Source organism: Macaca nemestrina, chromosome 1 (genome assembly GCF_043159975.1).
Source record: "Macaca nemestrina isolate mMacNem1 chromosome 1, mMacNem.hap1, whole genome shotgun sequence".
Taxonomy (NCBI): domain Eukaryota; kingdom Metazoa; phylum Chordata; class Mammalia; order Primates; family Cercopithecidae; genus Macaca; species Macaca nemestrina.
In genome coordinates, this window is record NC_092125.1 from 211282719 (window position 1) to 211305812 (window position 23094).

The 23094-nt window shown below is 53.2% G+C and overlaps 1 protein-coding gene across 4 annotated transcripts in view; it reads right to left on the minus strand.

Annotated features, from left to right (window-relative positions):
* Window positions 1-23094, minus strand: part of LOC105494409 (EPH receptor B2) — a 205412-nt gene that overhangs the window by 107912 nt on the left and 74406 nt on the right. For all 4 annotated transcript variants that reach the window (XM_071098836.1, XM_071098829.1, XM_071098828.1 and 1 more), the window contains exon 3: window positions 21647-22331. In XM_071098836.1, the coding sequence (XP_070954937.1) occupies window positions 21647-22331 (685 nt within the window). The remainder of the gene's footprint in view (window positions 1-21646; window positions 22332-23094) is intronic.

A 23094-nucleotide genomic window follows, 5' to 3' on the forward strand; every position in this document is an offset into this window, starting at 1 on the left:
GAGAAGGGGAGGTGGCAGGTCCCTCAGAGGTGCCCCAGGTGGCTGTTCCTTGAAGCGTGGGACCCATGGCCCACATGTGCCAGGCCACCCCAGGGTCCTCAGCTCTTCCTGCTCTCCCGCCTAGCTGGGAAGCGTTCCCATCCTTCCTTTAAGCAGAGGCGCTTGCCTCTTGGTGCTGCAGCCGGAGCGCTGATAATAAAGGCACCTCTGTGTGTCTCTGGGGAAGTAGGGCTGGGGGGTGGTGACAAGGGGGGGCCCACAAAGCTCCCGCAGCTGTGTGTTTGCAAACAGGGGAGCTGAGCTGTGCAGAGGGGCTGAAAGCACTAATTGTCTTTAATTAAAGGAGGTTGGAGGCAGTGCAGGCTTTGACAAAAGAGATTTCCAGCCTGTTAGCAGCTTCAGCCTGTGCAGGGGCTGGGCCGCCCAGGCGCGCCCTCGGCTTTGTCCCTGTGGGGCCTGGCCCTGTGGAGGGCACAGCTAACACCTGCCTGGTGGGGGTGGGAATGGGGGCGGCAGGAGCCAAGCACACACAGTAGGACCTTACTGTGCTGCGAAGCTGGGCTCCTGGGGCCTGGGAAGCCATCCTCATGGTGAACTCCTTTCTCATCCATCCATCCATCCATCCATCCATCCATCCATCCATCCATCCATCCATCCATCCATCCATCCACTCATTGACTCAGCAAGCACTGTTAAGCATTTGCTATGTGCCTAGACAGTGCTCAGAGCTGGGGGCACAGAAATGTGACGATCCCTGCGGTTCAAGGACTTGCCATTCTAAGAGGTACACCAAGCACAGACTCTGGAACCTGCTGGCTTGAATCCCGGCTCTGCCACTTATTAGCTGTATAACCGTGGGCAAGTTACATGACTTCTGTGCATCTCAGTTTTTTCCACCTGTAAAAGGGGGATGATTACTGCATTTGCACTGTGCACTTTACAAACATCAAGGGCCATTATTCATTATTTCATTTATCTAACTTCATACCTGGCTGGAGTCTCTAGCACTCCATTGATGGGAAGAACCCTGGTCTAGGAGGCTGGCTGGGTTCCAGTCCCAGCTCTGCCAGTCACTTGCTATGTGGCTTCCCAGCCTCAGTTTTCCCACCTGTACAGTTAGGGCTGGACAGGATGGAGTGTGAGGGAGGGCTCTGCGGGCGTGGATGGTCTCAGCTCCCTCCAGATTCCTGGGAATGGAGGCTCCTAGGAAGAGCCAGCCTTGCTGGGCTCCTGCCCCCTGCTGCATACAAATGGGCTCGGTCTCCCACCCCAGGCGGCTGCTTTAGCTCATTCTATTCTTTTGTCTTCTCTTTCACCAGGCTCCCCCTCAGACACATCTGCAGCCCCCGGCAGGCACATATGCGCTAGTGAGCTCCCTCTCCCTCCCTCTCTCTCTCTCTCTCACACACACACACACATGCACACGCACCTGCCTGATTCTCACCCTCACCCCCATTCCCACCCAAAAGAATCATAGCCTTTGCATCCCCACCCCCTCCTTGTTGACCCTGGGTCCAGGGTGGGTGGGAGGAGGCTGCTCACAGTCTCTGATCCCCTCCAGCCCAGCTGTCTGGACTGGGTGGTCGCAGAGAGGTGGAGAGAGGGGCAGAGGGTGAGAGCATCCTGGGCCAGAGTCCTCAGGCAGTGGGAGGGAGGTCAGCTCCTGAAAGGGAGGGCCTGAGTCAGGCCACAGGGGAGGGGCAGGTCTGGAATGTTCACCTTGGGGAGCATCACGGGAGGTCAGGAGACATTTATCCCAGCCTACTCTGGGCCAGCAGCCCCTCGTTTAATTTATTCAAGGACCTAGTGGGGAAACTGAGGCTCAGAGAGACTGAGTATGACTCAGAGACACACAAATGGGGTCACACCAAACCAGGACACACTTCTATCCCTTTAGAACACATTTTCTGAAGTCCTTCAGAATCAACAGGCCAGGCCCCCTGGGGGGGCATGGATTTGACAGGTGTCTGGTGTGGACTCCAGGTGCATGGCTCATGCCATACCTGCAGGATGCCAGCCCTGGGAGGTGGTGGGGGCAAGGAGAGGGGGCAAGGTATGGCCCTGGTGTGTAGGTACCTGTGCCCCTTGCTAGGGGGGAAAGTTGGGGGGCGTGTTCTGACCCCAATGTGTCTGGGTTGAGGAGGGAGGCTTCTCTCTCTATCCCACAATTTGCCCAGGGTCCCTGGCATGTCCAGGCACAGGCAAGTGGCCTCTTAGAGAAGGAGATGGGGAGGGAGCTAGAGAGATGGGGAGAGAGAGAAGTGGGGAGGCAGGGGAGGGAGAGAGAGAAACAGAGAGCGGGGGAGATGGAGAGACTAAGACAAGGAGAAGGAAGACAAGAGGACGCTGAAGGAGGAGGGGATGGACGAGGGGGCAAGAGACAAGAGGAGGAAGGAGAGAAGAGGCAGGTGTGAGGGAGGAGTCAAGTACAGAGAGCTGAGAGGGGCAGGAAGGGTGTGGGATGGGAAAGAGCAGGGCCAGTGGTGGCCCAGAGAAGCCTGACCTGGAAGGGGCCCAACTGAGCAGGGCAGGGTGCGGCGGGGAGGTTCCTAGAAGGGCTAGGGAGGGTGGCTGAGGACTGTGAGTGGGTCTGTGTGACTGTGAGAATACACTTCCGAGTGTGAGTGGGTGTGAGCATGCACTTTCAGGCCCAGGCAGACTGGGGTGTTTTGTCTTGATCTCTTGGCTTCACACACCCTCTGCATTTTGTATTCATGAGAACTGAGCTGAAAGATTAATTCGTATTTAATACAGCCTTCGCTGGCAGGATGGGGAGTGGTGCAAATTTTTTTAAAGGTACTAGGTAAGGAAGAATTGATTGATTGGTTGATTGATTGATTTTCTCCATCCATCCATCCATCCATCCATCCCCCACCCACTAAGTACCTCCTATGTGGCAGGCACGGTACTGGGGCAGGAGGACCAAACCAACCAACTCAATAAGCTCATTCCCACACTGGCCGCGGCAGCCTAGGACGGTGGGAAAGGTCTAATGCGGTCCTGAGTGTAAAGGACAGTTCCATTAATGTGCTCTGTGAGGCTGCACAAGCCCTTCTGCTTCTTAGAACCTGTTTTCTCACTTGTAAGACAGGGTGGGCAACTCCTGCTCCCGGGCGTTGAAGATGTGTATAGAAGGTGCCTAGCACCACCACAGAAATTCCAGACCTCTAAGCCTGGCTTGTGGCACTGTAGCCTCCTAACCACTATCTCTAAATACTATTTTTTTCTCTCTTGAGACACGGTCTCACTCTGTTGCCCAGGCTGGAGTGCGCTGGTGCAATCACAGCTCACTGCAGCCTAGAAACTCCAGGCTCAAGCGATCCTCCCACCTCAGCCTCCCTAGTAGCTGGAACTACAAGCATGCATCACCACACCCAGCTAATTTTTAATTTTTATATATGTGTACACACACACACACACACATACACATATATATTATTATTATTATTTTTTGAGACAGGGTCTCACTCTGTTGCCCAGGCTGGAGTGTAGTGGTGAGATCACGGCTCATTGTAGCCTGAACCTCCTGGCCCAAGTGATCCTCCCACCTCAGCCTCCCTAGTAGCAGGGACTACAAGTGCATACCCCCACACCTGGCTAGTTTTTAATTTCTTTGTAAAGATGGGGTTTCACCATGTTGCCCAGGCTGGTCTTGAACCCCTGGGCTCGAGTGATCCTCCAGCTTCAGCCTCCCAAAATGCTGAGATTACAGGTGTGAGCCACTGTGCCCGGCCTAACCATGATTCTTACAGAAGATCCTGAGCATCTGGTGGCTGCCAACTCCACAGCAGCTGCAGCTGTGCAGCCTCACTAGGGTACCAGGTGGGAGGTGGGTCAGCCCTGCCCGGCCCAGGCAGCTGTGGAATGAGTGCAAAGATTTGAGGGACAGGAGATGCCCTCCCCTTAGAAGCCCCACAACTACCCTGCCTCTCAGGCCTAGAATAGCCAGAGTCTCTTCAGGCTATTTCTTGTTTGTCCTCTAGATCTCTGTTCTGATGGCCCTTCCTCTAGAAAGGCCTCTGGGCCTCCCAGGTTCAGGGTGGACCCATCCCCATATCCTAGTCCGAGTCTCCCCAGTGGGTCCCCATAGTCCTTATTGCTCCATGCACACACTCCATCCTCTCTGTGCACCAGGGGCTCCTTGTCTCTCTCCACTGTGGGCTCCCGGGGGCAGAGGCCATGGCAGATCCCACTGTGTTCTGGCCCAGCACAATGCCTGGCACATTTCTAGAGGGGCGGGGGCATTTGCTGGTCCACGGGCTGAGAGTCAGACCATATTCTACCTGGTGTTGCTTCCCCTGAGGGCCTGAAATCTACTTCCTTAGATGCCACATCCCTTTGTGGGGAAGGGCATCAGGGACTCTCCCTACTCAGGAGGTCCAGGGAATTCGGGGTGGGGCCTGGGTGATGAGGGTGGACAGGGGGATGAGACATCTCTGCTATGGACTACCTTTGTGTCCTTGAGCCAGACCTTTCTCCTCTCGGAGCCTCAGTTTCCGCAGCTGTAAACCAGGAGGGTAACTTTCATGGTGCTGGGTGGGGAAGGGCATCGTCTTCGGCCTTAGACTGGTGGCCCTGCCAAGGGGTGGCTGGTGGTGGGAGATTCTCTAGACACATCTCTCAAAGGCTGCCGCTTCCCCATTCCTAGGGTCCCCACCTCCATCATATATAAAATGTTTTGCAAATGAAACTTCAATACCCACTCCTGCAATCCAATCAATCCCCCAAAGCCCCTCCCAGGTGGAAATCCTTCTGGTGCCCACTCCACAGTAGACACAGCTGAGCTTGGCTGCCAGCTCTATCCTCCAAGCCTCAAATGGGGAACCAAATGACCCAAGTGGGCCATCATTTCCCCCATGCACCTCCTATAGGCCAGGGTAGTCTGCCCCCCCGCCCCTTCTCTTCTCTTCCCCAAGCTGGATTCAACATTGGGCGGGCCCCCTCCTCCACTCTCTGCCTGGACGTGACATTCACCAGCATCACTTCTGGTCCCATCTGCGAGCACCCCACCCCCCAGCAGCTAATCCCCACAAAGCCCTGCGCGGGGCCCAGCATGACAAGCAGGCCCTGCGCTGCTTGCAGCTTGGCTGAGCGTGCTCGGAGGGGCTGAGGCGGGATTCGGCGCGGCTGTCACTCTCCCCGTCCGCTCCTCTAATTGGATTCCCAACACGCAGAGGTCAGCAGAAACGCTGGGGAGAGGAGAATCAAAGGGAAGGGGCGTCTGGGAGATAAAGAGAGGCATTCTTCCTGGGCCACAAAGACCGCAGCACGAGGGGGTGGGAGGGGACCCCACGAGGGGCTGCCCATCTGGAGGGGGAAGGGGATGGGATGGGAGAGCCCAAGGCAGGCGACAGAGGCTGAGGGCCTATTTCCTCTAGGCCAGTATTTCCCTACGCTGCACCTCTGCCCACATGGTGCCTCGGGCCTGTAGGCCATCCCCTCGTGTGGGGTCTAGGCATCCTCCAAGGCCTGGCCTCTCACTCCTGCCTGCTGGAGGAAGCTTTCTTGGAATGCGGTGGGAAGGTTCCGGAATCCACTGGACCTGGGTCCCAATCCTGGCTTGCCACCTGCGTTCAGTGAAGTTTGGCAAAGCCCTTGCAGTTCTCTGGGGCTCAGTGCCTCTTCTGTGGAAGGTGGATAACACCAGCTGCCACCCAGGGCGGTGGCTGGAATAAAATGAAGGGATGTGAGCAAAATGTTTGGAGCAGAGGGCCCACAGTAAGAGGGGCATTCGTGGGTGTCCCTTCCCAAAGCTCCTCTGCTGGCCTGGCGAGGACAGACACAAGCCTCTCTCCTAGGCAAAAGTGATTCATAAACATAACAGCCAGGACAGACGAGAGGGGAATGGTGACCCTCAGCCTGGGCAGGGGCTTCACCACTCACATCTTCACCAACACCCTGTGCCTATCAGGCAGAGGAGGAACCCAAAGCTCAGGAAACGACGGGAAATGGCCAAGGCCATACAGCTAGAAAGCAGCAGAGTCTGGCCAGGGAGCCTGGCCCCTGTACCCCTGCAGGGCTGCTGTGCCCACCTGAGCACAACAAGCAGGTCCTGTGGGTACATGTGTGTGTGCAGGCACAACCAGTGGAGGAGGCAGGCAGGCCAGGGATGGAGCCTTGCTGCAGAACAGGCCCGTTTGCTTTAAGAACATTGGAACCACTGATTTTGCTTCATGAAAGAGGCATGAATAGGACCTCAAAGGGAATTTCTAAGAGACAGAAAATCAATGGCCCTGACATCTTGGCCCCCAGAAAGAGAGAGAGAGTGTGTGTGTGTGTGTGTGTGTGTGTGTGTGTGTGTGTGTGTGTCACACTCCACAAATTGATCCAGTCATATGCGTGCGCGCGCGCACACACACACACATATACACACACAGATAGGGCTCACATATGCTGACAAGTACCCATTTTCATGTACATCTGGCTTGATAAAATATACAGATGTACACATGAATCTGAATACTCTGGCTGATTTCCCTGCGGGTGGGTGGGCACCCATGCAAACACATACCTGCATGACCCAGTGAGCATACTCAACAGCAGTGGCGTGTACAGACGGGGACCTCCCTCCACGGCTGCACCCACACATTCTTAGGTGTGCACTTTGATCCACCACACTCATGAGTGTGCTCCTCCCTGCACACATATGCTGAGGCAGGTCAGGCAGACACAGGAACCCACCAATACAGGGAGAGGAATGGCTCCCAGCAGGCTCCAGCGTCACCTGCACAGGCAAGCGCTGCGCGCGGCCCGCCCATGAAATGTACGTACATGCCCATAGCTCCAGAGACGTCCCAACTGCACGGGCAGAGGCTGGCTCAGTGGGTACACTAGTGCACATATGGGTACACAAACGACTCCCAGCAGGCCCAGCACACACGCATGCGTACCAGGGACGCTCTGTGCTGACCCAGCACGTGCATGCACATCCCTCCCGGGTCTCCAGGGAGCTCCCACAGACAAGACAGCTCTGACAGCAGGGTGTGGGGGAGGGCAGCTCAGGACCAGGGTTGCCAGGGATACGGATGTGGGGCTCTCAAAGCTGCATGGCCTGCCCAGGCAGCACAGACAGGCCAGTGACCACTCTTAGGTCTTCAAATGTTGCTAATCAGATGGCAATGCCTTTCAGGGAGGGAACCGGGAACTTGAGGGTGGTTTCCTAGAATGAGCCAGTATAACCCTGACAGGTCCCAGGTCAAGCCTGCAAAGCCCCCAGGGCAGAATCTTTTCTCTCTAAGGCTGACATGAGGCTCTGGGCCCAGAATTTGCTGGGGACACAGCAACAGACAGCTCTGCATGGCCCCTAAGCCTCATCCAGGCCATATCTCCTGCTCCACCAAATGACCTGTGTTCAGTGACAACTATTTACTTGCTGTGTGGCCTGGAGCAAGTCACTTGGCTTCTCTGAACCCCAGTTCCCTCGTCTACAAAAGGGGATGGTCGCAACTTCGAGCATTTAGATCGCAGGGCCAGGCTGTGACAAACAGAGCTAACATTTTCTGACCATGTGCCTCGTGCCAGGTGCTGTGCAGACATTTTCTTTTCATTATCTCCTTGAGTCTTCACAACTTGCCCTGTAATACTCCATTTATTATTGAACCCATTTTAGAGATGAGGCAATCAAGGCTCGGGTAGGTGCGTCACCTGTCCAGGGCCACACAGGTAGCAGATGTCAGAGCCAGTATTTGAACCCAGGTGGCTGGCTCCCACCTACTTTGCTAAACCTTCCTGCTTGTGGGGGTCTGGAGTGGTGGGAGGCAACACAGGTCCTTATCCTCATGCCGCAGAAGGTCACGGCTGTCCTGATGGCTTCTCGAGGAGTGCCACAAGGACCAGGTAGAACAGAATCACGGACTGTTAGGTACATTCTACAGATGGTAACACTGAGCTCCAGGGTGGGAGGAGCAGGGGGAAGTGCTCTGCCGAGGTCCCAGAACCCACATTTGTACCCAGGGACCCTGACTTTGTGAGCTGCTCCTGCACTATGCAATTCACGCACCCTGGCTGGTTAAAACAGTGCCGTGACACACGCACATATTAGGTACCTGCTGTATGCTCGGACCTGCTTAAAACTGAGGGCTCGTCCATTACCATGCCCCCCCAACTTTAGACATGTAGGCACTGCCTTGCTTTCTAGAAACTCTGCCAGCACTGGGCTGGTGCCCACCCTGAGAAACCATCCTTCCTGTGGCCGGACAATGCCTCCCTTCTCATCCTGCTCCTGTCTCCTGAGCTCCTTTGACTCCTCGGAGCCTCCTTCAAAGCCTGGGTAACTGGGACTACTGCTCTCATTTAACAACAGGGAAACTGAGGCTCAGGAAAAGGATGTAACCAAGTCAGTCAGTCTCATGGGTGGCTAGTGGCAGAGCAGGGAGCTCTCTCTGTGCAGGGCTCCCCCGGCAACTTCCAATTCTGGGTCTGCACAGACCCAGACACACGGTGGGCTCCCACCAGCTCCTTATGAGAGAATTGGGTCCCACAGCAGCTTCTGGTCTAGGATCACACTGCAGAAATTCAGAACATGGTCAGGCCAGGGCAGGGAAGGGAAGGGAGCAGGAGCTGAAACTGCAGTGGTTTATGTTAAAAAAAAAAAAAAAAAAAGAAAAAGAAAAAGAAAAAAAAGGGTAAGACTGAAAAATGCTCTAGTTCCAAGATGGAGTTGAGATCTGAGGGAAATCTCAGTATCAAGAATAAGGAGTCTCCATCCATGCTTAGAAACATCTATTCCAACCACAGACAGACCTGTGGGGCGCCGTGGCCATGTCAGTCCCTCAGGAGCCCTCCAGAGGCGGCAGGAAGAACCCCATTCTCTCCATGGGCCTTGGTTAGTAGCGTCACTCCCAGCAGGGTTGAAAGGGTCCATGTCTGAGACTGGGGTGACTGAGACTCTGCAACAAGTATTTATTGAGCACCTTCTGCGAGCTCAGCACCATCCTAGAACCTGGAAATACAGCGGTGAACAAAACAGACGAAATGGCTGCTCTCGTGGAGCCCACACTCCACCCGGGAAAGACTGGCAGCTGGGGAACACAGTGGGGAATACGTGGTATGTCAGCTGGCGATTAGGACGACAGGGAGAACACAGTGGGGAAATACGTGGTATGTCAGCTGGCAATTAGGACGACAGGGAGAAATCAATCACGGAAGGGGACAGGCTGCGTGCCTGTATACAAATTGGGTGACGGGGGACCTCAGTGAGGTGACATTTGGGCAGAGACCTGAAGAAGATGATGGAGCAACCACTGTGGGTATCTAGGGAAAGAACATGCCTGGCAGAAGGAGGTCAGAGTGCCTGGAGAGCGGGAGGGAAGGAGGAAATGGGAGGAGACCAGTCAGAGAGGTGAGAGGAGGGAAAGATGATGGAGGGACTTGTGAGCCATTTCTAGGAGCTTGGCGTTTGCACTGTGCAAGATCGGGAGTCTTAAAGATTCTGGCTAGACCAAGCATCCTAGGGACCCCAGACTGGAGGAGGCAGGGTGGGAGCCGGGTAGAGGCGGTCAGGAGGCAGTGGAGTGAGTCTGGACTTCAGAATAGAGGTCTGGGCTGGAGTCAGCCCAGAGAAGGCATTTGAAGCTGTGGGACTGGGTGGAGTCACCCAGGGAGAGAGAATAGGAGGCCAAGGACACAGCACTGGGGCCTTCCAAGGTGGAGAGGTCGGGAGATGAACAGGAACTGGCCACAAAGTGCTCAGAGCGAGAGGTGGAGGCGGGTGGCACCCCGGGAGCCAGTGCGTTCCCAGAAGAGAGAGCAGTCACTTTGTCAGATGCTGCTGGCAGGTTGAAGAAGACCAGGTCTGGGACATTGTGTCCATGTCTCCCACTGGCCTGGCGACATGGACATCACTGGAGGCCTCGATGATGAGCTGTTTTAGTGGAATGAAGGGGACGAATGTCTGATATGAATGTGTTCATGAGCCCTAGGAACGGGAGTCAGCAGCGAGGTGGGCTTCAGAATCAAACCAACCCAGTGACCCCGTTCCAGTCCCAGCTCTGACCCTTTCTAGCAGTGAGCCTTGGGCAGGTCACTTCACCGTGCTAAGATTTCCTCATCTGAAGAATGGGGACAATAGCCCTTTTACTTTCCTAGAGTCCTTGAGAATCCAATGAGGTAACAGTCATGGAGAAAATTTACTAATGATGAAATACAGGAACTATTCCAGCAGGACAAGTACAGGCTTTGGATTTCACTTCTGGCTCCTCTGTCCATTAGCTGTGTGACCTTGGCTTGGTTATTTAACCTCTCTGAGCTTCTGCTTCCTTTTCTCTAATAGTTGTACCCAGCTTCTGGGGATTGTAAGGATTCAGCAGAGTGTTCACCAAGCCCAAGGTAGCAGCCTGGCACAGGGTGAGCACCCAATTGATAGTGCCTGAGCCTGCCTCCTCTGGGGATTCTTATTTCTGTTACTTACAAGAAGGTTCCAGCAAGAGGTACAGAGTCAGGAGTCGGACCCTGAGTTTGAGTGCCAGTCCCCAGACAAGTCATTTCATCTAACTTCTTGGGCCTCAGTTTTTACAGCTGTGAAATTGGCAAGCTGTGGCCTTGGCCCCCTTTGTTTGGGGGATGGGGGGACAGAGAGGACAGGAGACAAAGCTCACGAGTTGCAAGTGAAATGGAAATGGCTGTGCACGCATGGCCCTCTCCTTGGCCTGTCATCTCATTGGGCAGGCAGGTTACTGTGACCAGAAAACGCACTCCGGTTATGAAAACAGCAACTTAAACCAGCCTCCACCAGGTCCCATGGGAAGAGACTGGGAAGGCCGGAGGAAGGAGCAGAAAGCCCAGCATACCAGCAAGAGCAGGAGTCCCAGGCCAGCCCACCCCACAGGGTGACCCCTGGCCCCCCAGCCATGGGGGCTACGCAGCCCATCCTCTTCCCCGATTGATTTCTCCCTGTCGTCCTAATCGCTGTCTGACATACTGTGCATTTCCCACTGTGTTCTCCAGCAGCCTGTCTTTCCCAGGTGAAGGGTGGACTCCACAAGAGCAGCTATTTCGTCTGTTTTGTTTGCCGCTGTATTTCCAGGTTCTAGGATGGTACTGAGCTCACAGAAGGTGCTCAATAAATACTTGTTGCACCCACTTCCACCTCAGCATTGGTGAGACCCCCGGGCTCCCGTGAAACTCCAGAGAAGACCTTGGTCTCTGCCCCGGGTGGGAAGAGGCAGGCCAGCCTCAGTGGGAGCTCCTCACGGACCTGAGAACATACAGCTCCTGTGAAGAGGAGTGTGGGGTGGGGGGGTTTGGCGGGATGGTAACAGGTCCTGGAAGACCTCCCCTGGTCGCGGGAGCTGTGTGATTGGACATCTTAGAGATGACAAGGGGCTCCAGAAAGAGCCAGGCCTAGGAGCCTGCCGCGCTGGGTTCTAGTCCCGGCTTCTGCCTGACAAGTACCTGGGACCCTGAGAAAATCATGCCTCCTCGTGGCCTCAGTTTTCCTTGTCTCTAAAACGGTGCTAACAACCTTTGCCGTGCTTCTCGCATGTGGGTATCATTTAGATCAAAATATCTCATGGAGTGAGTCCGAATGTTACACAAAAGCAGCCTCCAATCTTTTCTGGAACAAAGCAGGGTGTAAGTAAAGAAATACTGTACATATGTAAGACATTATCATTACAAATGGCATTTTTCCCACCAAGCTATGGGGAAAAAAAAAGGAAAACAAAACAGAAACCAGTTCAGTATGGCGCGAAGGATTCTCATTAGGATTTCAGGAGGCCTGAGTTCTGATTCCAGCTCCGTAGGCACCTGATAAGGTGAGTGAGCCTGAGCGAGCCACCTCCAACTCCCTGCCTTGCAGCCCTGGTAGGGAATCAAACAGATGTTGGTTTTAGAGAGGCTTTGCAAGTTCTGCCAATGAAGAATTAACAATAGAATGTTCCCTCCTCTCCAAGGCAGGGGGTCTGGGATGGGAGAAGGGACTCAGGCAGGTGTTGGTTTAAGAGTCTCACCTGCCATGCAGCCTTGGGTAACTCTCTTCCCCTCTCTGGGCCTCAGTTCCTCTTGTGAGGTGTGAGGTGTAGAGGCTTACGGTGGGGGGAGTGAGGATAACGGGCCCCAGGGAGGGGGGTGCCCAAACAGGGTGGGTGAGGCCAGAGCAGACCAGTGGGGCCTGAGCCAGCTGCCGCAGAGCAATGAAAAGCTCTTAACCACACAGAATTGTTAACAGCTCCCAAATCCTGTTGTACCACAGGCTTAGAAAGGCTTAAACTGTTAAATGCATAAACTTCCTCAATAAACGGGCCTCTCTTGCCAGATTCTGAAGCCCAGCCAGATGAAAAGGCAGTGGTCGGAGGGCGGGGAACTTCCCCAGCTGTTTATGGTCCTGCTGGAGTGATCTGGAGGCAGCCCGTGTGCTTTCAGGGTCCAGATGAACCAGTCTGGGGCCAAGAGTGGACAGTGCAGGGCTCTGGGGTCAGATGGCCTGGGTTCTAACCCTACTTCTTCCTAGCTGGGTCATCTGGGACTTTTCCCCTCAATTTCCTCTTCTGTGAAATAGGGATGACCTTACCTAACCCTGTAGGGTGACCAAGGGCCAGTGGATACTGCTTGTATCGGAAGAAATCAGGAGTGGAAGGCACAAAAGCATAGACCTGTCTCTGCCACCTAAGAGGGCTGTGATATTGACCAAGTCTCAGTTTCCTAGTCTGATGAGAGGACACAAGGAGGTGACTGGGCAGGAGCGGCCCACCCAAGGTGAGCATTTGGTATGTGCGGTGTGGGACAGACTGGGGGCTCTTCTCTCTGGCCAGAGGTTAGCCAGGGTTGGGGAGCCTCCTTCCCTGAGGCTTCCTTACTCCCGAGCCTTCGTCCTGGGACGGTGTTCCATCCTGCCTCGCATCTCTTGATAGGAAAGCACCTCGTCATTCAAGGCCCAGCTCCGGGTCTCCTCCTCTCCTGAGAAGCCCTCCTCGTTGCCCCAGTAGGGTCAGCCCCCTCCTTCCTTTGAGGTCCCACAGTCCTAACCATGAGCCCCTTAGCCGGTTATCTGCCAAGCTCTTCACTTCCACCATCTTGGGGGGTCCTCCGTCATCTGGAGGTAGGCAGGCCGGGGCGTAGTGTTTCTATTTCCCAGGTAAGCAAACTGAGGTTCTTTCTATCACACCCTGCTGGCCGCTCTGCATAGGGTCTACAGGATCGGGACTCAATGACCAGGTGGACAAGACATGGGCCTCAGGTATAAAAGGTGAGTACATTCTGGCATCCGTCCTCTTCAGGTTAATAAGTTGTCCCAGCAAGCTACAGAAAGCCAGGTGCAAATTCTAGCTTGGCTACTTAGTGGCTGTGCGGCCTTGGGCAGCTTGATGACCCTCTCTGGGCCTCAGTCTCATCATTGGTAAAATAGAGCTAATAATACCAACAGAAGTTTCAATAAGATAATGGAAGCATAGCATATACCACAGTGCGGGACACACAGGTGGCACTTTTCACCTCCCTGTCTCGGGCCTCCTCCAGGCCTCTTAGGACTCCCCTCAGTCTCTGAGGGCAGTAGAACTGAAACCCTGGCAGCCCTTCCACCATCCTCCCTTGGCCAAGAACACTTTTCTTCTGCTCTTCCCTGGATGGCTGAACCTTGTCTGGGGATAAGCAAGAGGCCAGGGTTTAAAAAGAAAAAAAATCACCATCATTTCCAATCATTTTTTTTTCCTGGACTAATTGCCCTTTTAACCCTTGGTTCTTCTCATCCTCCCAAGCCCTGGGAAAATGGCTCCTCCTCCAGGAAACCTTCTTGGCTCTCTCCCCATTCCCTCCGAAGCACCCCGAGTCTGTAGTCATGGATGGAGCTCTCTCCTGCGCCCTAGACTGGCAGCCCCAGGGAGGGTACGGAGGGCCTTCAGCATCTGGGCAGCTCCCACACCTGGCCTAGGAACTGGTACACAGCAGGTGTCCTGGAAGTGGTATTTGAGTGAAAAATGAATGAGCTGTTCTGAAGCCCAAATTGTCCCATACTTCCTACCCAGACCACTGGGAACTTGAAGACCAGAGAGAAAGAATCATCTCATGTCCTGAGATCCAGAACCTTCCATTTAGCTGAATCAGAGAGGAGAGAGGATTGAGGTGACTGACCCCCGCCCTTCCCAGAAGCACGTACTCTGGCTGCCTCCGGGCCTTTCCACGTCCTCCTCGCCTGCCTAACTCTTGCTCCTCACTCAGCTTCCACCAGAGTGGCCCATCTTCCTGGAGGCCGTTCTCTGATCGCCTGTTCCTGGCTAACGTTCCCCTGGATGGGCTGGGTGCCTCTGTCTGCTTCCACAGACCCTCCCCGCCTGCTGTGCTTTCTTCAGCATGACCCCAGTCCCCCTGCACCTTCACTGTCTGTAGAGGTATCTGTCACCATCTCTAGGCTGGGTGGGCCTTGGGGACAGGGGTCATCATGGCCATTTCCAAGGCCCCCTAATGCCTGGCACATGACACTCAACAAGTGTTAGCTTCCTCGTCCTCTATGAAGACATCATTGAGCCCTCCAAGAAGCAGAAAAATCAAGAGCTGAATGATTTCAGTGGATGTCTGATGGATGGATGTATCATAGACAGACAGATGGATGGATGGATGGATGGATGGACCAATGGATGGATAGGAAAGGGGAAGCTGGGGAGGGTGTAGAATTTTTCCCATTTTTAAGAGCAAAGGCTTGAATTGCTTGAGTACACTGGCCATGGTCCCTATCCAATTCCCTTCACAAAAGGCTGGCCTGTGTGGTCTCAGCCCTGGCCTGAGCCTGGGGGTCTGCCCGAGTTTTCTGTACCCCCTCCTTTTCCCTCAACTGGGTGTCTCCACCCTGTCCTTGAAGAAAAGCAGCAGAATTTTCTGTGTGGGGGTCTAGGCCTCCCCTCCCACCCAGCACTCCAACCCTCACACCCTTCCCCAGTCAGCACAGCACAGGCTGCCAGCTGGCAGCCTCCCTCCCGGAGCCCACCCCATTGACCGCACCCCACCCCTGCAGACTCCCCCAAACACATCTGAGCCACTGGTCCAGCCTCTGTAAGAAGGGCTCGAGCTGAAAGCAGGGTGGGAAGGAGGATCCAACTCTGAAGGCCCAGAAAGGACCCCTGGCCCCTCCCTCCCTTGGCTGGGAAGCACAAGATTCTGGAGTAAAAGAGAAAATAAAGCCACAGGCATAACATCTCATGCTGGAGAGCATGCCAGCAAACAGGCACTCTCAAAGGCAGCTGCTAGGAGGGTAACTCGGTCCAGCCTTTCTGGAGGGTAATTTGGCAATGTTAGTCAAAAGCTGTAAAAAAAAAGTGCATGCCCTTTGACCCTACAATTCCACGCCTAGAAATGTATCCTACGCAAATAGCAGCAGCCATGCAAAAAGACAGAGAAACAATGAGGCTCACCCCAGCATTTGTTTAAGATAGTGAAATACTGCAAGCAATCTATCTGTCAATCAACAGAGCAGTAGTAAATAAGTTACGGTACATTTATTCTATGGGATCCCAAGAGCTTCCCCACAATGATGTTATAGCTCTAACATGATATGCAAAGATGTCCACAAAATATTATTGTCAAAAATTCTCCTCCTGGGCATGGTGGTTCATGCCTGTAATTCCAATACTTTGAGAGGCTGAGGTGGGAGGATCATTTGTGGCCAGGAGTTCAAGACCAGCCTGGACAATATAGTGAGATACTATCTCTCTGAAAGAAAAAAGAAAAAAAAGAAAAAAGAAAAAAAACTCATGTAGTTTAAGCAGGAGTCCATTTTTTCTTAAAACAAAAAATCAATATGTGTAAATACACATAAATCCACCTGGAAGAACCTATACCAGTTGGTTTCACGGTGCTTATTTCTAGATGATAGGATTATGGGTGATTTTAGTTTCTTCCTTTTTGCTTATCAGTAATTTCTAAAGATTCTACAAATAACCTGCATTGCTTTTGTGATAAAGAAAAGTTATTTTTTCCTCAAAATAAAAAGCTAACCAGGAAAAAAAAAAAAAGTCCACAGGCAAAGACAGTGTTCATACAAGTCCTTAATCTTATTTTTATAACACTCTTCTGGGTATTTTCTGATTTACTCTGTATAACAGGCCTCTGTTTATTCTGTTTTGCAGATGAGAAAACAAAGGTTGGGAGAGGGTCAGCTGCTCACCCAAGGTCACACAGCTAGCAAGAGGCAGGGCTGGGGTTTGAAAGCAGGTCCCTGAAGCCAAGGTCAAGGAGAGGCCATGAGCTGGGGAGAGAGCAGGAGCTGCACAGCAGGGCAGGGCAGAAAAGAGGGAGAGGCTGGGAGGAGAAACCCAGCAGCTGGGAACTGGGGAGTCTGAGCTGGAGCCAGCGAATCAACATGTGCGTGCAACCACCCTGGCTAGCAGCCCCTCTCCCCATCCAAGCTAAATATTAAAAATCCCATGACGCCCGATAGCATCGCAGCAATCATGCTCACTGCGGAACTGCCTCTAGATCCCTCACAGATGCGGGTTGGCCACTGCGAGAGAACACAGCAAGGTCCCCAAAGAAGGCTAGGTTGGGGGCTCCTGCTGGGCTAGCGGAAGTCGGGACTGAGGTGGGTAAGGAGAACCAAGGAGAACAGGGATCTGGAGACAGGCAGACTTGGAGAAACTGAGGCAGGGGCACATTCACAGTCACACCTATCATACTCTGGAAAGAGTCAGAGAAACAGACTTGGGTGCAGGCGGCTGCTGCAAAGAAGGCATTCCAGGGACACCTTCTGCCACTCCCAGCAGACCTGCTGGCGGGAAGCCCCAGTGGGGACTGGGGTTGGGGAGGGAACACGGCTCTTCTAAAGCCTTCCAAGATGCCCAGTCATACAAGATGCCTTCTTCTTCGTGTCCTCAAAGCACTTTGCCTGCATGGACCTCATTTGTGGCAGGACCATACTCTGCCTCGTTCCCTGGGTGTCTGAGTCCCCTGCTCACCCAGGAGCCACTTCAGACCAAACCCTGAGTGTCAGGGTTTCTCAGGGACCCTCTGCCTGGAATGCTTTCCCCCAAGCCTTCTCAGGCCCATCAGTTCAATGATGTCTCTTCCGGGAAGCCCTTCCTGAAGCACGGCCGCTTTCTCATCTCTATTGTTGCACAGTTCTTACCCCCTTCACTCATCACAGTCTGCAACTAGTTTGTTGATTTGCTCATTGACTTTTTCTTCTGTCTTCTCCTATCCACCCACTCAGACTTAAAAACTCTGGGAGGGCACTGAATGTGCCTGTCTTGTTCATTTCCGTATCCGACTGCACCCGGAACGTGTCTGGCTCATAGTGGGTACGCAATACATATTTGTTACAGGGCTAAATGGCCCACAGAGGTTACTCAAAACGTGTGTTGAATGGTTGGCTTCCCCAGGCCCCTCCCCTCTCCCACTGTGCCCTGTACACAGTAGGCACCAGAGGAAGTTGGTGAGATTGAATCAGTTTAGCCCCCATCACTGTATTGGGAACTAGTAAGCCTTTGAACGCCATCACCAGCCACACCAGGGATGGTGGTCACTCCCTATGAAGACTCCCCCATTCTCCATCTGCCAAGAAGACTTAATCCAGCCTTATTTTCTCTCATTTATATTAACAAAGCAATGGATGTTTTCCTATTAAATTATATCTCAATAATAAACGCATCTTTTCAAACCACATCCTCTTAGAGATTCTGCTAATGTTCCGCTGCCCCAGCGGGGACGATCCCTGAGGTGGTGTTGGGGCTGGGCTTGTGTCCTCTCTTTGGCCTTAGGTCCCAGCTTGGTCCAAACATGTGTTATCACATCGTGTGTCTGAGCTCATGGTCCTGGCACCAAATCATCAGGCAGGGCTGCTTGTTTAAAAATGCTGATTCCAGCTGGGCATGGTGGCTCATGCCTGTAATTCCAGCTTTTGGGAGGCTATGGCAGGTGGATCACTTGAGGCCAGGATTTTGAGACCAGCCTGGTCAACATGGTGAAACCCCAACTCTACTAAAAATACAAAAATTAGCTGGGCATGGTTGGTACACGCCTGTAATCCCAGCTACTCAGGAGGCTGAGGCAGAAGAATTGCTTGAACCCAGGAGGCGGAGCTTGTAGTGAGTTGAGACTGCGCCACTGCACTCCAGCCTGGGTGATAAAGCGAGACCCTTTCTCAAAACAAAAAACAAACCCTGCTGATTCTCAGCCCCCCATCTCAGAGCCACATTCCCAGACCTGGGGGAGAGGTTTGAGTCAGACCCAGAAACCTACACTTTAACCAACTAACCAGGTGACTCTGATCCACAATAAAGATTGAGAAGCCCTAAGCTAGAGGACGAGAAAGCACTTGACCAATGTTACTTGAATGTGAGCTGGAATCACCATTCCTACACGTCCTGCTCCAGTGGGGCCAGTGCCTATGGGGCTTGGCCTGCAGCAGCCTCACATCTGGGTGACAGCAGCACAGGCCACAGCAACAGCTGGTGTCCTTCTGGGTTCCCTGAGCTCATTAATCACACCCTGACTGGCCCCCACTCACACTCAGTGGATGGCTGAGCTGGCTGGGGCCTTGGGGAGGCTGTCAGGTACAGGGGAAGATGGGTGTGGAAGGGAACCTGGAAGGGAGCCAGGGCTGGGCACACCTTACCCCTGCCCCACCTTGCACCCTCACCATCTGCAAGGAGCAGCTCTGACTCTGAGTTGGGTGACTTGCTTTTAATGCAGAGAATATGGCAGAAGTGGTGAGATGTCACTTCTGGATTAGGTTATAAAAGATTGTGGCTTCTGTCTTGGGTGTTTGCTGGTATTCTCTCTTGGCTCTCTCACTCTGGGGAATGTCACTGCACATGCAAGAGGCCCATGTGGTGAGGGACAGAGTCCTGCAAAGAACCCCGTGAGTGACCTTAGAAGCAGACTTCTCCCTGGTCGGGCCTTCAGATGAAACCGCAGCCCCAGGCCACACCTTGAGTGCAACCTCACAGGAAAATCTGAAGTACCAGAAGTACCCAGCTAAGCCACACCTGGATTCCTGACCCTCAGAAGCTATGAGATAATGAACGTTTGTTGTTGTTTAGAGACAAGGTCTTGCTCTGTCACCCAGGCTAGAGTGCAGTGGCATGATCATAGCTCACTATAGCCTCAAGTGATCCTCTCACCTCAGCCTCCTGAGTAGCTGGAACTACAGATGCACACCACTACACCTGGCTAAATTTTTTCTTTTTCTTTCTTTGTAGAGATAGGGTCTCACTATGTTGCTCAGGCTGGTCTGAAACTCTTGGGCTCAAGCAATCTTCCTGCTTCAGCTTCCCAAAGTGCTAGGATTACAGGCATGAGCCACCACACCTGACCTGTTGGTTGTTTTAAACTGCTAAGTCTTGGAATAATTTTTATGCAGCAACAGGTAACGAACATACCTTCTCATCTGAACACCCTGCCTGTTGCAGTTCTTCCTACACCCCTCCACCAGCCCTTAGCTATGGCCATACCAAACCTGCCTCCCTAATGGGCCAAGTTGATTCACGTTCTCAGGCCTTTATTCATGCAGCTGCATCCTCCAGCATTCCTGGGCCACCCACCCAAGACTCAGCTCCAATGTCACCTCCTCTGTGAAGCCTTCTGTCATTTTCTGTGCCCACTGTAGCCTGAGCAGTTCCTATTAAAACAAGTCTAACACATCACCACCTTTGTACATTTATATGTCTGTCTCCCCTGCTAGACTCTGAGCTCCAGAAGGCAGAGCCACAGTCTGATTCTTCTCTGTACTGCCTGATGCTCAGCATAAGGTCTGACAGAGCAGGCTCAGTAAAAGTTTGATGAATGAATGGACCATCAAAAACGAGTGGCTGGTTTCCCATTCACTTGTTCTGCCACCCACACCCTGTCTCACCACTGCCGTCCCCCAAGGTTGTGCACTTTTACACCCAAGGACGTAAAACCAAATTTGTTATCTTCCCCAAGAAACCAGCCCTTTCTCCTAACTTGCCCATTTCTTTCCTAGAACCATCACCTTCCTGCAAGCTGTAATGCCCTGTTCTCTGTGATTCTTCCCTCTCCTCCCTTTCCATCCTGTCTTCCCATCCCATCCCTTTCATTGGCAAAACATCCTTTGATCTTACCTCTCCTCTTCCCCAGCACTGGTGCACGCCCCACTCCAGGATGCCACTGTCTCTTGAGATGACAACAATGGTTCCCCTATAGGCCCCCTCCTCCTGTCTCTGGCACCCCCATCTGTCCTTCTAGGTATCTTGAAAAGCTGCCTTGCTTATCTCAGAGGGCTAGAGGGAGGAACCACAGAGCTGGTAGATTTAACAAGCATTTTATCAGATTGAGGATCACTGCAACCACCCCCCGGCTAAACTTTCCCTGGCTCTCCAAGGACACTGGATTAGGGTCCAAACCTTTAGCCTGGCATCTGAGGCACCCCAGGATCTGGCCCCAACCTCTGAATCCAATGGGGAATGCAAGAGGACATGACACAGGCAGCTTCAAGTCCCCTACACCCCCAGCACCACCACTGCAGTTCACAGGCTGAGCACCTGGGCTTTGTACACATCCTGTCATTTAGTTAACATCTATTAAGCACTTCCTGTGTACTGGAAACCATCGCAAGTACTTTGCATGCATCAAGTACCTGACTCCTCACACCAACCTAGGAAGGAGGGTTTTACACTTGGCCAAGGTGATACTGCTAGTGACTGGCAGGGGTGATTTAACCCAGGTCCTTCAACCTTCACAGCCTTCTTAGCACCAGGCTGTACCTCTCACAAACTTCTCGTGTTTGCAGACCACCTTCATGGTTCTCTGCCGTACTCAAACATCACTTACACTTACTTAATAGTTCTCCTTAAGCTAACTGTGTGGCATGGTGGTTAAGAGGGTGGGTTTTGGAATCCCAGATCCTCTACTTAGTCTCTGCTTCAGCTCTCTGAACCTCAGTTTCTTCATATACAACAGTACTCTCTGTCACAGGGTCCTTGTGAGGATTAAACGAATTAAGTCACAGAAGTGCTCAGCATATAGTACAAGGGGGAGTCGTGGGCCTGGCTCACGGTAAAATCGCACTTCTCCATCTCTTTGAATAGGAAGTAACCTTGTGACTTGCTTTGGCCAGTGAAATGCACACAGAGGTTACGGCGGGGGTGCATCCCAGGTGGAAGCTTTAAAGCCAGTAATCCATCTGCCACACTCCTTCCATCCATCTGCCCTGCGGATGGCAACATCCCGAATGGTGGCACTCCATCCATTTGACTCTCAGAGGGAGGAGTCCCAAGCTGATCCACAATGGATATGGAGCATTAAGGGGAGAAATAAACTTGTATTGTTTCGTCACTTCAGCATTGTCCGGTCTATACTGACAGAGTAAAAGCTCAAAAAATGTTACCTTATTAATACATAAATGTTACTTACTATAACATACGTTTTCTTAAAAGGGGAACCATATCACCTTTGCAAATGAAGAAAAAGACACCACTTGACATACTCGTATGATGACGTAAACAAAAAACCTTTATCCTACGCCAACCCAGATCATCTGGAATACCACCTGCAGGATGTGCATGGATCGTTTTCAGGAAGTGCGATATTCAAGTGCCTCCCTCTAAGAAGCCGAGCGATGGTTGCCAGTTTGGAAAGCCTGGCCCTAGAGTGCCTCATGGTCAGCTCTGAGCTTTAGAGGCCAGGCCCAAGTCTGCAGCCCGAGTCTGCAGCCAAGACCAGTTCTATGCATTTGCAGGGGCACGTGCCCCGCCCTGGCCCTTACCTCGGCAGACGGTGCCATTCTCAACGGCCTCGAAGCCTGCTTTGCACATGCAGCGCCCGATGGGCACCAGCCACTCGCCGTCCCCGTTACAGTAGAGCTTGATGGGCACATCCACCTCTTCCGCATTGGCGATGCAGCTGCCCCGGGCAGCCACCAGCGATGTGCTCTCAGCTCCCGACAGGGTTTCCTGGAAGATGGCGCCATTCTGGATGATGCGGGGGCACTTGCGGTAGAAGACACGCACGGCGATGAGGGACATGCAGCCGCCATAGTCCTGGAAGGCCAGGTAGAAGCCGCTGCGGGACACAGGTCCAAAACTCCGCACCTCCGTGTTGATTTTCATGACGCGGCCACCCAGGTCCACCTGGGAGAAGCTCTCGTCGGCTGCAATGGTATCCACCTTCACCCATGGATTCTCCATCCAGTTGGGGAAGGTCTTGGTGGCCGAGTCAAAGTCAGCCTCATAGTAATAGAGGTTGAAGGTCTCCTTGCAGGAGCCAGGCACGCTGGGGATGCTGCTGCAGTCACGCACGGAAAACTTCATCTCCACGTGGATGCGGTGGGCGCCGCGGCGCCGGATAAACTTGGTCCGTAGCCAGTTGTTCTGGCTTGACTCAAACACGTTGCATACCTGGTACGTGCGGATCGTGTTCATGTTCTCATCGTAGCCACTCACCTCTTCCCACTGTGGGTAAAATGCTCGTCAGGTGGGGAGGTAAGGGCTCAGCCCCAGCACACACTCAGTCTAAGGTGGAAGACACAGACTCTGCCTTAGGGAATCCTCCAGTCTAATGGTGAAGACATCAGAGAATTCCCAATCTGATGGGGGAGACATGCCAATCAGGTGGGAAAGGCACACATCCTTCTCTTGGTATTCTGCTAGCTGACAGGGCAGACGTGGCCCTTATTGTCAGCGGTACACTAATCTGATAAAGGAGACAGGGACTCTGGCCAGGAAGTTCCCACCTGGAAGGGGAAAATAGGGAGAACCCTTCCCCGCTTACAGAATTCTTTCTGATGAAAGTAGACACAGCTTTGTGGTTGGGGGGGCTACCAGTCTGATGGAGGAGACAGAACCTCTGCCCTCGGAGAGCCCCCTGTCTGATCAGGGAGAGAGAGCCCTTGCTCTTGGGAACTCTCAGTCCGATGGAGGAAGACAGTCCTCATCCTCAGTGAACGCCTAGGATGATGGGGAAGACAGGGTCCTTCCCCATGAGAACAGCTCTGCTCTGGGGCTTTCGGCTGCTAGAATTTGCTCTCGGGTACCTGGAGGGAGGCCGCCCACCCTCCCTGCCTGGGGAAGGTACTCCCGTACCCTCTCTGGGGCAGCCTGGGATCTCACAAACCCAGCAGAGAGGTGCCAAGCCTCACTGCCGCAGGGGGCTGGGCCCAGTGGTGGAAAGTTGGGGCGGGAAGGGCCTAGGGCGGACCCGGGTTATCTCCTCACA